Source organism: Pipistrellus kuhlii, unplaced genomic scaffold (assembly GCF_014108245.1).
Source record: "Pipistrellus kuhlii isolate mPipKuh1 unplaced genomic scaffold, mPipKuh1.p scaffold_m20_p_14, whole genome shotgun sequence".
NCBI lineage: Eukaryota > Metazoa > Chordata > Mammalia > Chiroptera > Vespertilionidae > Pipistrellus > Pipistrellus kuhlii.
The window spans coordinates 38298472-38318952 of NW_023425449.1; the positions used below are offsets into that span (position 1 = coordinate 38298472).

At 41.3% G+C, this 20481-nt stretch overlaps 1 protein-coding gene across 6 annotated transcripts in view; it reads right to left on the reverse strand.

Moving 5' to 3' along the window:
• Positions 1 to 840: 840 nt before the first annotated feature.
• ST18 (ST18 C2H2C-type zinc finger transcription factor) overlaps positions 841 to 20481 on the reverse strand; it is a 122042-nt gene continuing 102401 nt past the window's right edge. For 5 of the 6 annotated variants that reach the window (XM_045581494.1, XM_045581492.1, XM_045581495.1 and 2 more), the window contains 9 exons: positions 18510 to 18572; positions 17637 to 17705; positions 14383 to 14445; positions 14208 to 14288; positions 12876 to 13097; positions 7113 to 7201; positions 4550 to 4653; positions 2219 to 2362; positions 841 to 1043 (listed from right to left, as the gene is read on the reverse strand). In XM_045581494.1, the coding sequence (XP_045437450.1) occupies positions 903 to 1043; positions 2219 to 2362; positions 4550 to 4653; positions 7113 to 7201; positions 12876 to 13097; positions 14208 to 14288; positions 14383 to 14445; positions 17637 to 17705; positions 18510 to 18572 (976 nt within the window). In that variant the 3' untranslated portion in view covers positions 841 to 902. The remainder of the gene's footprint in view (positions 1044 to 2218; positions 2363 to 4549; positions 4654 to 7112; positions 7202 to 12875; positions 13098 to 14207; positions 14289 to 14382; positions 14446 to 17636; positions 17706 to 18509; positions 18573 to 20481) is intronic. The other variant, XM_045581496.1, reaches the window with a different exon arrangement.

Consider the following 20481-nt stretch of genomic DNA (forward strand, 5'->3'; position numbering starts at 1 on the left):
ATTGTACCAACATATGGCAGGGAAACCTGGCTGGTCACATCAAGTCCTATTTCTCGTCTTGGGATAAGAGTTGCCAACTATCTGATATGACTTGAAAAACAAACAGACAAATCTGCACCACTAAAAAAAGCTCATGTTTCTTTAAAACATTTCAGATAAATAATTCAAAACCATACAGCCAAGTAGAGTAATTGGCTGATTTCTATATTTAATTATTGCTAACCAATTCTGAACGGGCTTCTCCAGTACCTGTGCTTCTGTGAGAGCGCACTGTCCACTAGGGGGCGCCATTTATCTTCTTCCTTCCATGCCTCTCACCTTACCACAAGCCCACTTACAAATGCAAAAGCTAGGGAAGGGGGAAGGGGGAAGGGGGAGGGGGGAAGAGTGTAATAAAAATCAAACTGGGGCACAGTGCAATCCTTAGACAAAGATTTCCTTCAGACTTTTTTGTTTGTTTTTTCTCATGTAAGCCCAGCAAGGTATGTGATTTGAGACTAGCATTTCTATTTAAATTCTACTGGAAGAAAGAAACACACTTGTAAAAAATATGGCAGACTTCAAAATGCAGTTAAAAGATTAAAAAAACACACCTCTTTGATTAGAAAAGAATAAAATATTAAAAGGTCACAGATTACTTTACATATACTTTACAAAGAAAAAAAAATTCCAAAGAGTGCCATGAGGAAATAAAAGAAAAAAAACTTATGAAAATAAATACCATCTAATATTTGACAGCGTTGCTTTTCATCCATAGAGTCTAGTATAGGTTTTTCTTTCTTTCCTTTTTATGTCAGCTGGGGAGGAGAGTAGTGCAAGGTTGCAGCTGTAAATGCAGCGCAGGTGCCCGGTGCACCGGTGTGGCTGCGAAGGGGGATCCCTGGTGCCCGCCCGCTGCACTCCTACACGTGGATGCCCTTCACCGCCTGTTTGATGCTCTCTAGCAGCGCTTTGCATTCTGGGGAATAGTCCCGTTCCAGGTTGCTGTACATGTCTGTGAGGGTATTTACATACGCTTCGAAATTCTGCTCACTGATAGGCCCCTGGAGGAAGACAAAACAGAGGGAACCAATCACAGGGGTCCAGGCGGAGGCGAAAGGAGGACCAAAGGGCACGGCAGCCTGCAGGGACTCTGAGTCTGGGAAGGAAGGGAAGGATGCCCGCGGCTGCTTGTGTGAAAATGTAGTGTGACTGACCCTAAAACTCGCCGTTAGAGTACCTTATAGGATAACTATGCAAAGTACAAGTTACCTTGTAGGGTGGTGATTATTTTAGTGGCACTGATAAGGAAAAAAATGTTAAGGAATATGTTTGAAGTATGAGTTAAACAAACATTAATAAATAATATTCAATAATGTTCAATAATTACCTCAACACTGACCACAAAGTAATCATTTGGTTTCCTTTGTGTTTTATAGTATTACATTATTGATTTTTTTTTTAATTGTCAAGAGACAGATTTGGAATTTGGGTAACTTGAGGGACTTGTTTTCAGAAAATATCATATTTCTCTTATTAAATTGCTGTTTCTTTAACACATCCTATATATAAAGTATGCAGCATTAGAAAACTTGTTCTAAAAATGGATACTGTGAGGAAGTTAAAAGCATTCAACAATGCAGCCCCCTTTCCAATGTTTATTATATTTATGAAAATGTAAAGGAAACTAGTTTCCTATAAATGTTAAATAGTTGCCGTGCTTCAAATAATGTGTTTAGATTTGGGAATATCACCTTTGTGTTTTCCATTCTATACGAAGATGACTTAAGCATGGCCTTCATACTTAGCACAAAAACACCATCAGGTTAGATTCTTTCCTACAATTCTTAAATGGGGTGGATGCCACAAATGGCTGCGTCTCAGATTGTGCAAGCCACATGCGCTTGTAAAGCTTTTTTTTTTATTTGGAGAAACAATTTTAGCCTGAGAGTTTTGGCCTCCAACTTTCATATTACATTATAAAACAAGTTACAAATAGACCTTCACCTTTAAATGACTTCTACAGTATCAAAAACCCTTGGCCTTCATGTAATTTAAGTGTATGAATCTCCGAATGAAGGAGGTCATTGCAAAGTCACCCATGATGAAGCATGACCCCTCAGTGACCGCTGACAGGTCTCCTCAAAGCCCGGTGCTTCTGTCCGGCTGCCCTGGTGGTGACTGGCACTGACCCGCAAACCCTGGGAATGGGGCGGCCACGTCCTGGCCTTGGACTCACCATCTGCGGGAGCTGGATGTCGGCGAGGCTTGAAATGAGAGCCTGGCTTAGGCCTGCCAGCTCCTTCAGGAGGCTTTCGTTACTCTGTTCGATCAGCTTGTTCTCCGCCTCTATTGTCTTCAAATTGCTCTCCATTGATGTGATCTGCAATGGAAATGACTTGAAAATAAAAGAAGTGGAGTTTGGAAGGAGTACAACATGTTTCTCTTCGAAGGGAATGCACTGGCTGAACTTAGAAGCCCAGGAATGCCTCCCCTATAACTTCTCTTCACAAATCAGCAACCCCATCGACGGCGCTCAGGTTTGAAATGGCCTTCCCAAATGTATGTCGTCGGCCCAGACTTGCCCCTCGCCCCCACGTGGCTATAGGATGGATATCTCAGGCTCTGTGTGTTTCCCCCAACCGCCCCATGTACTTCAGTCTTCTCCTTCCCGGCGAGTCGCAACTAGAACATTGCTCAGGCCTTCATGTGATCCCTGATGGCTCTTTCTCTCTCCCTCTAAATCCCCTGGGCTCCTCCTCAGGACATCCAGGATGGGACGATAGTCCCCATCTTCACTGCTGTCCCTTGAGCCAAGTGCCAGAGTGACTGGCTGCCTTCTCACGGGTGGCCCTGGGTGTGGCCTTGGCCCCTGCAATCGATTCTTTTGGTCCATCTACCACACAGCTACCAACACAGGTTTCTTTTGGTTCAAAACCCTAAAATGATTTGTGTTCATTCAGAATAAAAACCAAGTCCTAAGAATGGCCTCGGACGCTCCTGTGCTGCCCCTGGGACTAGTCTCCTTTATCTCCCACATCACTCACCTGCTAGTTTTCAAAACTCTGCTTTCTCTGAATTTAGTGTTTTGGTATGTTGCTTTCACTCTTTGAAATACTCCCCCTGCGCCCCCGCCCCCCATACTTATTTGGCAAACTCCCGCAATTCCTGAAGTCTTTGCTAAAATGACTCCTTCTTGATGCCCAGCCTGGCTCTCCTGTTTTATATTGAAATCTGGTTGCCTCTCCCCACCTCTTTTCCCATACAACAATTTATTTTTTTCTTTCTCTCTCTTTTTCTTTTTCTTTCTTTCTTTCTTTCTTTCTTTCTTTCTTTCTTTCTTCCTTCCTTCCTTCCTTCCTTCCTTCCTTCCTTCCTTCCTTCCTTCCTTTCCCTTCTCCCTCCCTCTCCCCCCCCTCTATCTTTCTCTTATTATTGCTTTCAGAGTGGAAGGGAGAGGGAGAGGGAGATAGAAACATCAATGATGAGAGAGAACCAGTGATCGGCTGCCTCCTGCACACCCCACACTGGGGATCGAGCCCACAGCCTGGGCATGTGCCCTGACCAAGAATGGAACCATGACCTCCTGGCTCATAGGTCAATGCTCAACCACTGAGCCATGAGAGCCACGTCAAACAATTTTTTTATTTATGATTGTTTATGTTATTGTCGGCCTCCCCCTTCTAGACCTGAAGCTCCATGAGGGCAGAGGCCTTTGCTGTCTTCCCTAATGATTGTGAGAGGAGTTGTAAACGAGCTCTTTTATAGACCGATCATTATTCAATGGAAGATCGTGGCATGGTTCACGTTACACTGGTTCAGGGAAGCAAACCTACTTTCAGGTGGACTTAAACCTTCTGTCTTACACTGCTGGCAATGACTTCTGGGAGTCAGTCACCACCATGGTCTACAAACCCTACATTGCAGGAGAGGAGAGAAGGGAGAAAGATACGTACTTTTTGCAATAGAGTTATTATTTAGTGTGCTAAAAAAAAATTCTGGACTACATTTTTAGTTTCCATTTGGATAAATCTAGGCAGGGATGGGGCAGACTTTACAAAGGAGAATGCAGAGTTAAGACATGGCTCGCAATTTTTGGTAAAGAAGCTACGCAGGAAACTCTCCAGAAAGATCTGTCTTTAATAAAAATGGGCACGTTCAGAGGTGCCGTAGAAAAATTGAATGTGAAAAGTTGCCCTGTTTTACTTACATTCTTGAATAAAACTAAGTACTCAGATCTTCTCGTATACAACTCCTCTAAAGCACCATATACAATTGCTCTAAAGGACTCTACAACTTCAGGATGAGAACCTGCTCATAAAGCCTTTGATGCCCCCAAAACAGAAACATGAATACCTTTGCCTTCAGCTACCAAATCAATGCTGGCCCAAGTGACCCACTACTCTCGTATTTACAATAATTACGTAATCTAGACATGCTTAGCATATTCATTATAAGATATCAGTGTGTGGGTTTTTGTTTTGTTTTTTTATCACAAAGTTTAGCAGTTCCATGTTTTGCCTCCGCTAAAGAGAATGATTACCAGGAAGATACCTTTCTGGTCCTTTACCTGCGTCTGAAGTTTCATCATATCTGCTTCAATCTTAAGGTTGGATTCGTTCAGTTCCTTTATCTCTTCATCCAAATGCCTAATTTCTTCATCACTCTCTATACCTGCAGAGAATCAGACTCCCTTAGTGTACGCTGAAATTATGAGACCGATCAATCTCATTCACTTTACATTTAGTTTGTGGTGTGTGAAGTAGAAAGCAGACTTCAGTGTGAAATGTTGAATTTGTCTCCACATTCATGTTCAAGATTCTAAAATGAGAGGGAAATGGAGTTGGAGGGTTTAAATCCCATGTAAGAAAAAGAAGGGCGGGTAAAAGCGCCACTGTTCAATGTTGCCCTTTACACTGCAGGTGAGATGCGAGACATGCTGGTGTTTGTGTTTTCTCATTTCAGCTTCACTGCCCACTGGGAGTCGTGTTCCATGGTCCCTTTCTCAAACATGAAGACGTTGAGCCTTAAGCTGAGTGAAGCCATCCTCATCACTGACAGGAGAGAGAGCCTGCCCAGGCCCTAACCGGTTTGGCTCAGTGGATAGAGCGTCAGCCTGTGGACTCAAGGGTCCCACGTTCAATTTTGGTCAAGGGCATGTACCTTGGTTGCGGGCACATCCCCAGTAGGGAGTGTGCAGGAGGCAGCAGATCGATGTTTTCAACTCTCCTTCTCCCTTCCTCTCTGTAAAAAAATCAATAAAATATATATATATTTTAAAGAGAACCTGCCCAAGTCCAAAGTCAGAGGCCGAGGTGGGGCCGAATCCCAAAGGCCATGCGTCCTCTTGTGCACAGCACTGTAAAGGCTATGAAGATCCAGTTATGCTGGTCAATTAATGTCCCATTACACAGGGTGCTGGCAGGAGGGTACGAGTCCAGGGACACGGAATTTGGGTTCTCAACATGGGCCTGGGTTGGGAGCAAATGCAACCTACAAGAAACATGTGCTTTGCCTGTAATTCTTGTTCTTAAACTTGGGAAACTCAGCTCTTTATGCTTCCTTGTCTGTAAAAGAGGCATACAATCTACGTTGTGAGAATTAATGCAAAATAATATATATAGAGTGCTGAACACAGAGTAAACTGTCAATGAACAGGCATCCCTTTCCCATCACTACTTCATAGAAGGAACATCAATGTACTGTATAAGGTTTTAAAAGGTGGGATAGATAGCGGATAGGAAGGAAGCCGGAAGCAGGGTTGAAGGTCATCCCAACAGTCCATAGTGATGAATCTAAAGCAAACAGATGGCCATTAAGAGAGACACATGTCAACTTTCACTTTAGATTGAATAAGACCAGTTTCATGAGAGCAGAATGGGGACTTGACAATTAGTTTGGAGATGCAGGCTCTTCCACTTTCCTGGGGTCACTCCAGCACATTATCTGCTGTAGGTGAGCCTTACATACGCTGTGATCCAGCCATTTCAGCCCCAGGGACACACCAGAGACAAGCATCTGCATGTGTCCGAGGGGAGGCGGCACAAGTGCATGCAGCATACTGTTCACAGAGGTCCGACCTGGAAAGGAGCTACATGCTCCCCGAAAACAACATGGATGACTCTTACTCCTACAATGTTACGAGAGAAAAAATAAGCCTGGAGAACGTACATGCGGCGTGATTCATCAGGTGGCTGTTTTGTAGGTACTTTCTGCTTTATTATAAGTAACTAACTACCTACACACAATGGGCCATTCGTGGACCAATGGAGGGAGTGTGATAAATGCTTAACACTGGGCTCTGAGACTCGATAAAGAATAAAAGCAAACTCACCAGCTTAGATCTCGGTATTTCAGTATCTGAATGAGCTTGCGTGTGAGTAACAGGACGATGCAGTCATTAAGAAAAGATAAAACGATCACCCATGGCCTCCCTGACGGCACTATCTGGGACACGGGGCTCGTTCCGCACTGGCCTGCAGCATCTGGAGAAGGTGCTGCACCGTCAGCACCGTGTCTTATTGGCTGATGTGCTGGTAGAGGAATCTTTTCCCAGGCCACAGGGATTAAAATATAAAGTTGTTTTCAACAACTTTCTGGAGCATAGATTTTTCAATTAAACAAGTGTTTTGAGCAAATGAAAACTTCTCTTGCTATGTTTCTTTTATATACAGTATATTGTGGTGGTTTTTTCTTTATGTCTCTTTGGAGTCAACTTCCTTTTCAAGGAATGGCATTTTCGATTGGTGTAGCTCAGTGGTTGAGTGTCAATCCAGGAAGCAAGAGGTCACCGGTTCAATTCCAGGTCAGGGCACATGCCCAGGTGGTAGGCTCGATCCCCAGTAGGGGATGTGCAGGAGGCAGCTGATTGATGTCTCTTTCTCACTGATTTTCATATCTCCATCCCTCCCCCTTTCTCTCTCTCTAAAATCAATAAAAACATATTTTTTAAAAAGGAAAATAAAACAAGCTTACGGTATTGTTTTGAAATAAACATTTTACTTTTAGTTCAAATGTGAGAAAAGCTTTAGTGTATATCAAAATTACAATTCCCAAATGAAGTATAATTTGGCATGTGGAACCCTGTGACCTGGACCTCCATGGAGATGTTGACCCTGGCCATGAACTCTTACCTCCTGTTGCTTTGAGCTTGATAGTCATTAGTTCTTCCGAAACTTTGCCCTTTTTGATAGCTTGTGCATTTAAAGGACATCCAGATAAGCTGTGAAAATATGAATATGCTGATGTGTGAAACATATTATTTCATATAAAAATTAAAATTTTTATTCACTATTTACTATTTAAGTGTTTGCCTGCCTATTAGTGACATTATAACATGCAGTCCCTTTGTAGAAAGTAACAATATCTATAAAAATAAAAGCAAAATGCCCTGAAAAGATGTAAAATGTTTTGTGTGGGGTTTTTTCAATAGAAATACAAATAGCTACTGCCGATACCATTTAATTAATGTTATCAAATTATTTCTACTCTGCATTCATGTAAAGTGCCTTTCTTTAGTAGTGGTTACTTTATTTCCTGTAAACATGAAATGGTACATACATTATTAATAAGAATTGTCCCAAATTAGTCAAACTTCCATGAATAATAAAGCAGAGTCTAGTTCTTTCCATCTTTATACATACTATATTGCCTGACCTGTACAGAATGATTCCAATTATTACAAAATAATAACCCTCCTTCCCCAGGCAGTTGGGTATGGGAAAGTTTCTAACTTATTTTTTAACTTTTAAGCCATTATTAGTCATTCAAAAAAAGCTCTACCTTGAAAGGAAAATAAAAGGAACCACTATAAATGTATTCAGACATAATCACTGCCCAGGCAGCACATCACCTATAGTGATGTTTATACTCTGTTCTTTATTTTCAGTCTGCAGCAGTCCTTCCGTTAATGAATCTGCTATATTTAAATTGCACCACGAGGATAATAACATTGAACAAAGCTTGTATTCCATGATACATAATCAGATGATTTTGTTGTTTTAAACACCTATTAATCCTTTTGTAATTTTGTTGTGTTTTGGATATACAATTTTTAAATAAAAATTAAAGATGATCACAGTCATTGAAAATATTTTCCCACAGAAATGTGATTATAATCCATATATGAAACAATTCTTTTCAATCCAAAGATTAGGACACTTGGCCAAGTGGAAAAAATACTATGTCTGAAGCAAAGTAAAAGTTTGCTGAATGAGTGTATTTTTAAAGAACTCTGCATTATTGTATGCAAAGATTATATAAAATGTAAAAGTTAAATATGTAATATTATACATAAAAAGGATCGTGTGATTTGCCAAAAATTGATAAATTATGTAAAATAAAGAAAAAGCACAAACTGAATTTGCACCTGATTTTTTTTATTTTAGAAGTTTCTCATTGTAAAGTGCAGCCTACCTAAGCTTCCTCATTTGTTTTTCTGGAACGTTTTCACAAATCTGTCTTGTTTCATGGCACAGAGTGTTCTCAGAAAATGGCCATGAAGAGGACTAATAACTTGTTGCTAAGTTCGGTTTTTAAAGTGACCCGTCAGAGTCCGTGTGTGAAGTAATGGACACTCACAGCTCATTCCTCTCTCTGTTTCCCCTAAAAGATCTGCGTGGCTCGGACAGCCCGGCAGTGAGCGTCCAGCTGTAACTCACTGGTGTGGCAAGTGCCAGCAGTGTGAGTCTATTTAAGATCTGAAAGAAGGGCTCTGGTTTCTAAATAGCTGCTTGACATTTTGTATCATCCAATGCAGTTCACCTTTCAGAATATAAAGCAGATCCTGCATCTAAAACTCTGGGTGGAAAAATATTTATTTTAAAAGTCCTCCATCTTTTGAGGATGCCCTCCAGGCGGTTCCATGTCGCTGGCTGAGAAAAGGTGGCGGTTGGCTGGGACACGTCCCTGTCAGGATTTGGGCTTCATAATGCAAATGGTGGGAAAGTGCGCCCGAAATGGTTTTGATCAAATTTTAAATTCTATTAAGTCATATCAAGGCAATTTTGAACCATCCTATCTTCATCTACCTTGTTAAAATAAAATGGCAAGTGTTAAAATTTATGTAGTGGACATCACTGTTTCTAATAGATTAATGAACCTCATAAAATTACAAAGTGATGGCCTAGCACTGAGTTCTATTAGTCACAGAAATTCTGTTTTAACAGCTACATACAACCACAATCATGTGCCTGTGTGCTTGTGTCTTTGTATTTTAATGTCATAGTTGTCTTCAGGTTGCTATTTCTTTTCTTCTTTCTTTTTTTTTAATTCGAGAAAAATGATTTTAAACATAATAATGTTACATGCAATAAACATTAATATTTCAAGAAAAACTTTTAAATATAACAATATTACATGCAATAAACATTAATATTTCAAGGAAAAAAAAAGATTTTCAATATTGTTTCTTTTGTTGTTGTTAATCCTCACCCAAGGATATTTTCCCATTGATTCTTAGGGAGAGCGGGAGAGAGGGGGGAAGACAGAGAGAAACACTGATGTGAGAGAACCACATTGATTGGTTGCCTCCTGCACAAGCCCTGACCAGCTGGGCCAGGGAGGAGCCTTCAACCAAGGTACGTGCCCTTGTACCAAAATCGAACCCAGGACCCTTTGTAGGATGACGCTCTATCCATTGAGCTAAAACAGTCGGGGCCAGATTGCTATTCCTCAAATGGGAGCTTATAATGTAAAGATTTAAAGCAGGGGTCCTCAAACTTTTTAAAGTAGGGGCCAGATCACGGTCCCTCAGAGAGCTGGAGGGCCGGACTATATGAACTACTAAGTCCTACTGTAACACCTCGGCTGCGCTCACTGCCCAAAAAACCTGGCGGGCCGGATCAGACTCCTCTGCGGGCCGCATGTGGCCCGCGGGCCGTAGTTTGAAGACGCCTGATTTAAAGCAAGCTTTTAAAGCAATTGGCATGTAAATATAACGCTGAGTTAACATAGAGATGGAATATTTTTTAACTATTGTTAACAGCGCTCACCCTAGGGGACTGGCATCCCAGTGCTGTCTGCAGGGGCAACTCCGGCACATCCCTGTGCTCATGTCCTTTACGCCCATGGACGATCATTACAGCGCCCTGCGGCTTGCAGGGATGTGTGGAGGTTTGAGAGAATAAACCATGAACGTTGCTTAGCACAGTGCCTTCTGCTGGAACACAGAGAGCCTGGAGCTGGTGATTGCCAGCTGCCTTTGGTGACTGGAAAGAGTCCTGAACTTTAGGTTCAGAATACATTGCATGTAAATGCCTATGGCAGGTCAGAATGTGCTATTCCAGTTTAAGTCATTCTCACTTTTAAAAAAATATTGTGTCCTATGTGTGTTAATGTAATTTTTATAGAAAGAGAAAGAAGATAGTCTGTATCGAACACCTGTGGGTGTGCCAGGAGAAGCTGGGCTTTTGTTGTTGTTGTTGTTGTTATATTATTCCATTAAATAATATGCAAAATAATATGCACATATACACATATATAAGGAAGAAAAGCATTCAGCATTAAAGAAATGCAGTCTCTGGGATCTTGTGAGGAACGAGAGAGATCTCCAGTGAAGAGCAGTGAGATCTGAGTTACTCGTTTGCCTAAATTGTTAACTGCTTTCCTTCTCCTAGAAAAACACTATCTGGTCATTAATTTTGCAGCCTGTATTTTCTTTGAACTCTTCATTTCGATGTCCATATTAAGAAATACATCATGTGCACACAGATGGACACGATGGGTCTGCAGTGTAAGGAATTCTCCTACAACGAACACGGTTTTCCTTCCCATGGGACACGTGCCTTGTCAGCTCCTCCGCAGCTCCTTGAGCCCCTCCCCCATTGCTGTCTCCCGCCCCGGAGAAAACCACTAACTGGAATTGTGGGGGAATCATTACCCCGATTTTTACAACGTAATGTTGCTACATTTTTAACTCTCTGTAATCGGAATCATACCGAACATGATCTCCAGCAGCAAATGTTTCCCGCTCGGCATTGGGCTCTATAAAAGTCCCCTGCACTGTGCCTTCATTTTCACCCTGCGTGGCAATCCCTGTGTACTAGGACAGACACTGATCCCTTATGCCCTCGGCGGCCAGTGGGCAGGCAGGTTGCCTCCAGCTTGGAGTTGGTAGAGCAATGCCATGGCAGACATTCTCAGACGTGTCTCTGAGCTGCACCATGAGGAACCTTCTGGGGCATCAGCCCAACAGCTCAGAGGCTGGGCAGCAGGCCTGTTCGCCTGCTCTTTTTCAACCTGACTCCTGAAGGCCACTCACTTCCTGGCGTGGCTTTCCCCACTACTCTTCTACCTGCAGCTGTGTGAGAATCCGGTGGTCCTCAGCTTGCCTTGGTGTCGTCTAAAGCTTCTTCATGCTTTTAAAGCTACCTCTGTTGCCCTAGCCAGTTTGGCTCAGTAGTTAGAGTGTTGGCCTGTGGACTGAAAGGTCCCAGGTTTGATTCCAGTCAAGGGCACATGCCTGGGTTATGGGCTTCATCCCCGGTGGGGGTGTGCAGGAGGCAGCCGATCCATGATTCTCTCTCATCATTGATGTTTCCCTCTCTCTCTCTCTCTCTCTCTCTCTCTCTCTCTCTCTCTCTCTCTCTCTCCTCTCCCTCTCCCTCTCCCTCTCCCTCTCCCTCTCCCTCTCCCTCTCCCTCTCCCTCTCCCTCTCCCTCTCCCTCTCCCTCTCCCTCTCCCTCTCCTTTTCCCTCTCTCTCTCTTTCCCTCTCCCTCTTCCTCTCTGAAATCAATAAAAATTATATATTTTTAAAGCTACCTGTTGCTGCTGACTGAGGGGTGCGCTCACCATAGCATAGCAGTAACATTTCATTATCAGTGTGAACGTGGCTGTTGCTCAGTTCGTGATAAGAAAGTTAATAGTGATATTAGGCACACTTGATTTGCCACTGCCATTTCTGACTATGGGACAGTGATTCCAACAACTCAGAATAAAACAGTTTGTACTACTAGGGAAGAGACGAGGCATTTGAAAACCATCAAAAGATAAATGACTTTAAAAGTTCAGGTTTTCTCCGTAAGCAGGTGTCACTGCATATCCTCTTAAATGAGTGATTCCTGGAAGGTTTCACTTTTCTGATTCCATGGATGCGCAGCTTTAAAACGGAACAAAATGTTAAAATGGCCCGGCATTGCTCAATCCACATTCTGCTCCTAAGCAAAGCAGCGGGCTCACTGGAGCTCCGTTTGATAAGAAACCTGTATCCCATGCCCAGGCTGCGAGGCTGGGAGGGCCCTCGCTATGGAAGGAGCGTGTGGGGAACCTGCCTTTAGGCAGAGTGTGGTCACTGTGCCCGCAACAACCTCTGTTTAATGTGTGACACTCGGTGACAAAGGCAGGACATCACTGTGAAACCATAAAGGCTTTTCCAAATCGCTCTCATCCTGTCACACACTCAGTAGTCACTGTTCTCCTCTTTCTGGCTGCTGGGGGTGAGTCCCCTCTTCCCAGCAGAAAAAAATAACTACAACTTGGCCTGAAATTGTGCCAGTTCATGAGAGGCAGAAAATGGCGGAAATATGCAGAGTGAACGTTTGCAATGACACAGCATAACCCAGTAGATATTACCTCTTGGGACTAAAATAAACCATGAAAAGACTGAACCATTAAAGAAAAATAGCAGCATAAGCAACATTTCAGCATACAAAGGACAAAGGCACCATTGCTGGAATCACTTGTACATCGTGCAGCCAATGTTCAGAAACAGGGAAACAGGGTTTGATTCTTCAAGCCAGTCAACGCTCTGCAACACTCATTGTCATCACATCTCAAACGCTCTGCCCTGTAACCCCGCGGAGGGCCCCCCCCCCCAACCCCCCCCCCCCCAAAGCCTCACCCCCACCCCCAGGTGACAAATAATCACGACAACAGACAGAAAGAGAGTAAAGGTTACCTTCTGTGGGTGACAAACACATTATTTACATGGCCCAGCCCATTGCAGCCCGGCAGGGGACAGTGTGGAAGTTCTTGTTTGTTCAGTTTCCAGGAGAGGGGGGCCCCATGGAGAGGGTTCTCCTTCTGTCTCTTGGCAGCCAGGGGACAGCCAGAAGCTGTGCGGTGGGAGGTGTATTTACCTGATATGTGACCTTGGCCGTCACACCCTATCACAGGACATCTAGAGGGACACAGCAGAGAGGTTACCAGCCGGGAGAGAACGGACAACTCACAAGACATGCAGTAACTGAGCGACCAAGAAGGGAGTGGCGGTTCCTCACTACCCAGCAGGCAATGGGGAGATTATAGACTTTGAAAGACGCCAATGCAACTAGCGAAACACCGTGGTTCTAGCAGGGCTAACGGCCCACGGGCCCTGGGCTCACATTACCTCCCGTAGCCTTCAGTGAAAATCTAATGGGCAGAGAGTGTAATCATCCCATTTTACAGGTGGGGGAAATGAGGCTTATACAGCTTCGGAAACTTGTCATCCATTTTACAAGAAGTGGAGCCAAGTTCAGACGCACCCTCGTTAGCCCTAACCAACCCGGTAAGCCCTGTGTTACACTGCCTGCAAAATGTTAACTACCTTGTCCTACATCACATAGCTCACTGCTCATAGAGCTGGAATTCCAGTGTCCAGATATCCATTATTCTTAGAAACGCTAGCAAACAATTTAAAATTCTACATCTAGCCCAGCTGGTGTGGCTCGGCGGCTGAGCATCAACCTAGGAACCTGAAGGTCACGGTTCGATTCCCAGTCAGGGCACGTGCCCCGGGTTACGAGCGTGATCCACAGTGTGCAACGTGTAGAAGGCAGCCGATCAATGATTTCTCTCATCACTGATGTTTCTATCTCTCCCTCTCCCTTCCTCTCTGAAATCAATTAAATTTTTTTTTAATTTCTATATCTATATTTTTATATGTCATCCTAGCCTTGGTAACCTATGTCTCAGAGGAGGAAATTTAATTTACATAAAAGTTCGCCTTAAGCAAAATTAAAGCTCCAGGGCGGGGAATGCTGCCAATTTGCTGTTCTGTAGTGCTTCCACAATGCTGTTTTCCTTTAAAACAATTGCAAGAAGTATGGTCCTTCTCCTCCTAACTTTACTGTATCAACCATCTGTGGAAATACTGCTATGAATGGAAAATGTTTCTCAAATATTCAAACACTGAGAGCTGCCTCCAGGATCCCTGTGTGTGAGATGCAATCAGCACCCACTGGCACCACAGCCGAGGTCCCGCCCATCGGACCCACAAGCTACTTGCTGCCACCGCTGTCGCACTTACTTGAGTTCAGGTTCTTCTTTCTCTTCCTTCGTAGCGGTCATTTTGACGCCACTTTTCCTGGCACGAGGGCAGCCGGACAAACTAAAATATGCACCCAACAAAGAACAAACCGTGTCATCTCCATGGCCACTGCTGCTGGCACTGAGCTCATTTCTCAGAAATGGGTCCCTCCTACCTTCTGTGGGAAGCATAGTTTCCAGTCACGTGCCCCGAACCATCACAACCTGGGGTTGGACACCTGGAAAACACAGGAACAGAGCTCTGGCCGCGTGGCTGTGGTGGAGGGAGGGGAACCATGACACATGCACACAGAACTCAACAGAATGAGCTGCTTTGGGTGGGCCCGTGTAGCTTAAGTAAAATTAGTTTTTGGCAAAGAATCCATCTTAAACATGTATTAAGTTATGCAGCTCCTGTGTTAGGCTTGATAGACTATTTTAGTTATCATACATTCTTTTTTTAAAATATATTTTTATAGATTTCAGAGAGGAAGGGAGAGGGGAGGATAGACAGAAACATCAGTGATGAGAGGGAATCATCGATCCGCTGCCTCCTGCATGCCCCCCACTGGAGATTGGCATATGCCCTTGATCAAAATCGAACCTGGGACCCTTCACTGAGCCAAACCAGCCAGGGCCTATTTTTTTTTAAACTTTTTTTTTTTTTTAAAGGAACCTAAAATTTGACCCACAACTTAGTGCTGGGCTTCTGTCTATATCATGCAAAGTTCTCATCTTTCACTTAAGAAAAACAGTCTTCCAAATTGGTTTAGGGCATAATTTATTTTCTTTGATAATCTCCACTACCATAATAATCCACTGAGCTCAGGTGAACAACAGTGTTCTATGTGAATCCAGAGGCCTGGCACACGAATATGGTTGCCAAAGGAGCGAAGGCATTACACCTGGTCTGTTCTGCCTCATGGTCCAACTTAAATGGCCTTTTGGAAAATCTACCAATAACTACTACTGACAATCAACTGTTAAATTTGGAATGAGAAAGGGAAAAGAGGGGGGGAAACCCAATTCTGCTCGAAGGCTAATTAGAATTCAGTTTCAAAATACACTTGAATACAGTTTATACTGCTTCTCTCCCTTTTGCTTTTTTTTAAAAATCCCAAATGCTAATAGATACACGCCGACTGACATAAAAATTTTCTTGAAGAAATTATCTTTATTATTTCAGTTATATGCTCACAATGGTTCAGATTTCTACCCAAACACAAGTTTTAGAAAAATAATAACCAAAAGGAAAATTTGAATATTTCCCCTTTTCTTAAACTTGAACCCACTGAACTTTCATGAAAATGTTTTTACATTCAATCCTGAGGCAGAAAATAGGAGTAAATGCTTTTTTCAAATGAAATATAAAATCAGCATATATCTCTTTAAGCCAACCAGAGAAACCTGCATTGATTTTTTTATTTTTTACTTTTTTAACATGAAATTTATTGGGGTGACCTTGATGAATAACATTATATCGATTTCAAGTGTACAGTTCTATAATACATCGTCTGTATTCTGCATTGTGTGTTCACCACCCAAAGGCAAATCTCCTCCCATCACCATATATTCACCACTTCCTACCCTTCCTTCTGGTAGCCACCTTATTGTTGTCTGAGTCTATGAAATTTTGTTTGTCTTGTTTTCAGTTTTATAGCCTGCATATGAGTGAAATCATACTTATGCATTGAGTCTTCAATCAACCGTTTTCATATATAATACCATTTATTTTGCAGGAAAGAGTTAAATGCTAGTTGTTGTTGTTTTTTTTTTCTATTAATGTTTTACTGGCTTAGTACCATATTGCAATTACAGAAAAATCTTTGTCAAGTGACCTTGCCTTGGAGTTCTTGAGTCTCTAAAGAAGAGGTTAATGAAGTGTCTCTTTTTCTTCTATGTACAGAGAAGATCCAAAATTGTTACTTAGTAGATGACCATATAAAACATAAGTACTGGAGATTGCTATAAGACCTATCAACCTACATTTTTTCCCTAGAAATAACGTTTCGAGAAAATACTTAAGAGAACCTACAGTCACTCTCAAGGCACAGCAATATGGAAGTTCAGAGCAATTCTATAAGATTGAGTAGCTAAGTACTGAGTAAGATGAAATAAGAGTAAGTATACCTAGCACTTCTCTTTTCAATCTCTTATTAGTTTTTAGTTAGCATTCTTATGTGTCAGTCTGTGGAAGTGGTAGTCAGTAAAACAATTTCCAGAATCTATACCAACACAATCTATTGTAGTTTACACTTTGAAAATGAGGAAAGTTGTATATTGTACAGTTCTCTTTACTTTTTCTGGTACTAAAATTCTGAATGTTATATCTATTTAATATTCCATCTTTCCTCACAGACTTATTCTCTGTAATTTTAAGATAAAATTTTAGAACAATTTAGAAAATAGGTATACTAAAAACAATTGAGAACATTTAATGTCTGAAATTGTACCTGTGGTTTAGATACCAGAAGTTGATTCTACTATTTATATAAATAGTGTTTTATCATTAAACTTAGTAACATTCATTTCTCCTAAAATATTATTATTTTCATGTAAAGTTTATTAATTTTGTTTAATATTATTTCTTTGTTTTTTTTTAAATGTATGCCCTATTTTATTCTTAAAGGTTATAAAGTGGATAATTACTTTTAATTATTCTACATGTAATATAACAAAATATGAAAATAAACAAGTGAGAACTTTGTAATAAAAGAAGATAAGAGTCTGGGTGGCTCCATGGTTGAGTGTTGACCTATGAACCAGGAGGTCACTGGTCGACTCCCAATCAGGGCACGTGCTTCGGGTTGCAAGCTCAATCCCCAGTAAGGGGCATGCAGGAGGAAGCCAATCAATGATTCTCTCATAATTGATGTTTTTATCTCTCTCTCCCTCTCCCTTCCTCTCTGAAATCAATAAAAATATGTTTTAAAAAAAAGATAAGAGTGATAAGAATGGAGAAAATAAAATCAATATGTAAAAGTTAATATACATATGACTTTGAGATTCTGTAAACAAGGTAAAAATGAGCCACCTGTGTCTAGCACCCAAAAGTGAAAGGCAGTCGGATGATTCAAAATGCCCATAAAGAAAAATATGATGCCGTTTTCTTAAAATCAGATGATGGAAATTGTTTGCCACACCTTCAGAAGTCTGATTTGTTATGTAAATTCTGAAGTTAACAGGGGAACAAAAAACATGTATTTTTATACTATTACATCACTGCTTTTAAAATTAATTATAAAAATCAAAACTCCCAAAGCAAGCAAAATAATTAACAGCTAGTGATTTGTCATTTGAACATTCTAGTTATAATACACTGAGACAAATGAGTGACTTTTTATTAGACATTAGTGACCACACTGGTCCTGAGTGAGCAGAGTCCCAACACAGTGGGCACAGGCACAGAGGTCATGCTTCCCACACTTACTTAAGCTCCTGAGAGTTAGCAGCCATGAGGGACTTAAGCGTCTTATCTGCTAAAGGACATCCAGAAACACTAAAATGGGGTGAGAAAAACAAAAACAAAACACAGAACACTGAATTACACAAATCTGCCTCAAATGTCATCCTGAGTCTGGGAATATCTGTTATATTTTCTGGTGACTGGGGATTGGAAAAAAATAATAATAATTAGGCTTGAATCTGGCTTTGTTACTCTAAGCAGGTTGGGCTCATGGACACCTCCATTATTCCTGATAGACTTGGGTTTGCTCTTTATCAAACGAAGGGCTTTAACCCAGTGAGCTCGGCAATTCTAGAATGCAGTGATACAATCGTTACTGACAAGGAGTCCATTCCCACGGCATCACCAAAGGATGGTGGCTCACGAGTTTCAATCAGCACCAAAGGGCAAGCCAATCAATGAAGAAGGAAAGTGCAAAGATTAAGCAGAGCCTTTTGTCACTGTTTAACCTTTTTAACACCTCGACTTGTTATATACCCAGGACTGGGAATGCCACATCCACAGGTAAGTGGTCAACCCCAGTCACTCTGTTGTCTTACCTCTGTTTTACCTGAATACTAAAGCCAGATACAACCAAAGCCCTGGCATAAACTCGAATAACTTTGTAGCCTGAACTACAGGAGCAGAAAACTATTTTTAACCAAAATCATGATATCTATACTACATAAGTAAGAAGACTAAAGATTTAACTTAGTTTTATTTATGTAAAACAAACCCCCACCCCCCACAACACACACACACACACACAAACTAACTCTCTAATTCATGATCAAGATATCGTTCTAGAATGGGCGAGAATTAATATTTAAATCAGAACCAGATGATAAGACGAGGTACCTGCGGTGGGACGCATAGTTTCCGGTGACGTGGCCACTTCCATCACATCCTGGGGTTGGACAGCTGGACCAACAGAAAATATATAATTAGCGTCAAGTGCATTTTATTGCTTCATCTGCCTTGTCCGGTTTGTTATGAGGTAGCTTCTCTTCTCAAGGTCAGTTAACACAGTATATGGGACCTGCAGAAGCCAGTGAACTAAGGATCTGTGCTACTGAAGAACGAGTAGAGTAGTGAAAAGAACACTGGCACGCTCTTACCAGCTCTCAGCACCACATCCAATTCTCTGATTCAAATAATGCAGGAAGGCGATGCTAAAATATATGTTGTAGTGATGTTGTGAGTCCACAATCAATGATGTTTTATTTCTTTGAAAATATGGGTTATAAAAAATAAATATTGTAAACCCAATGATGGCGGCTCTTAGGAACACCACCACCCATTATATAACAGATTTCAGAAAGGGATTTTTGTAAGTTTTTTAAGAGGCCAGGCAACAGAATAATTTCATAAACATTTTTTAGATCATCTTAAAAAGAAAAAATCTTTGAAAAAACTACATGTGACTGAAATATAAACTGACGTTAATAGTTGGACAAAGTTGCTGACAGTTCAGAAACAGGTAAGACTTTCACTCAAGTCTTGAACCCAACAAAGCAATTGCTAATTAAAAATAAACCTGAGTAATAGGCTCTCAGGGCATCTGGCAAAGATCAGAGTCTTGATTTTATCTCAGAAGCTAGTCACATTCTGAGCCTCTTCTGTGTGTTTTAAAAATAAGATAACAGGTGCATTATTCTGAGCAGTTTTGTGTCCAGCTATAGCATATGTAAACAAGTGAAGAAAAAATGAACAATGACTAAGATTTTATCTGAGTTATCTTACAAGTGACATTCTCCCCCCGCATGGAGAAATAATCTTTTCTGGACATTATACAAATGGTATATCAGAGTGAAAGATAAGTTATAATGATCTGTTAATTCCCACTTTGGAAATACATCTCCACCTAGTGTTCAAAACAGCATTGCATTTGCTTTACTTCTTATTTCCATTTTTAAATTACTACTGTTAGTACTGCGGAGGATAGGTAAAGAAGTACTAATAATTTTTAAACAAATCAGCTATAAATACTTAGTAAATATAATAAGTTGTGCACTGATATACTGATTAATTTTCATGTTTGGTGGTATGAAGAGGTTAAACAACAACAAAAAGAATTGGGGTCAGTGTTGTAGTGGGAAATGCTTATGTTTCAGATTCTGACAGCTAGCTTTCATTACAAATCTTAATTGAAAAATACTACACAATAACATTTGCCAGTATGCTGAGGAAGTTTGCAAGTGAAAGTACCAAAATCAGAGAGCAGAAACTAGCTAGTTCCCTCACCCTTTGCACTCCGCTGTCCCCTCTCAGGGGACATCGGAATTCTAGCATATCACTCGGATGTCCCCTCTCAGGGGACATTGCAGTTTATTAGTGATCACGGGGAATTGAGTTAATTCAACGCACGTGTCCACCGCAAAGTAGCGTCGAGTAGCTGGTAGCCAATGTCCAGAGTGGTTCGGAGTGCAAAGGGTTAAATAAGTGGCATTCCAACTCTAAGCAAATTGATGCTAATCAACAACACCAAAAATCCTATTTCAAACAACTTTTGGGAAGTTATTGAGGTACATTTATTCATGCACTATGAACATAAAACACAAGGAGGACAAGGTGGAACTTTAAGGTAGTGAGACTTTCATAAAACCAGAATGTTAACCCATAAATATAAGGGGCACCCACTAACGCACTCACCGGTGTGTAAAGTATGGGAGAACAGTGAGGTCTCTACAGATCGCTTTCTAGGAACTCATAAATATATCCCAAAAGTTGTTCAAAATCTTTTCAAAACCCTCCTCATCGGTGTACTTTTGTACCGGTAATAAGTGCCCATTAGAAGATAATCACACTTCATTTTTCTGTCCTTTGAGAA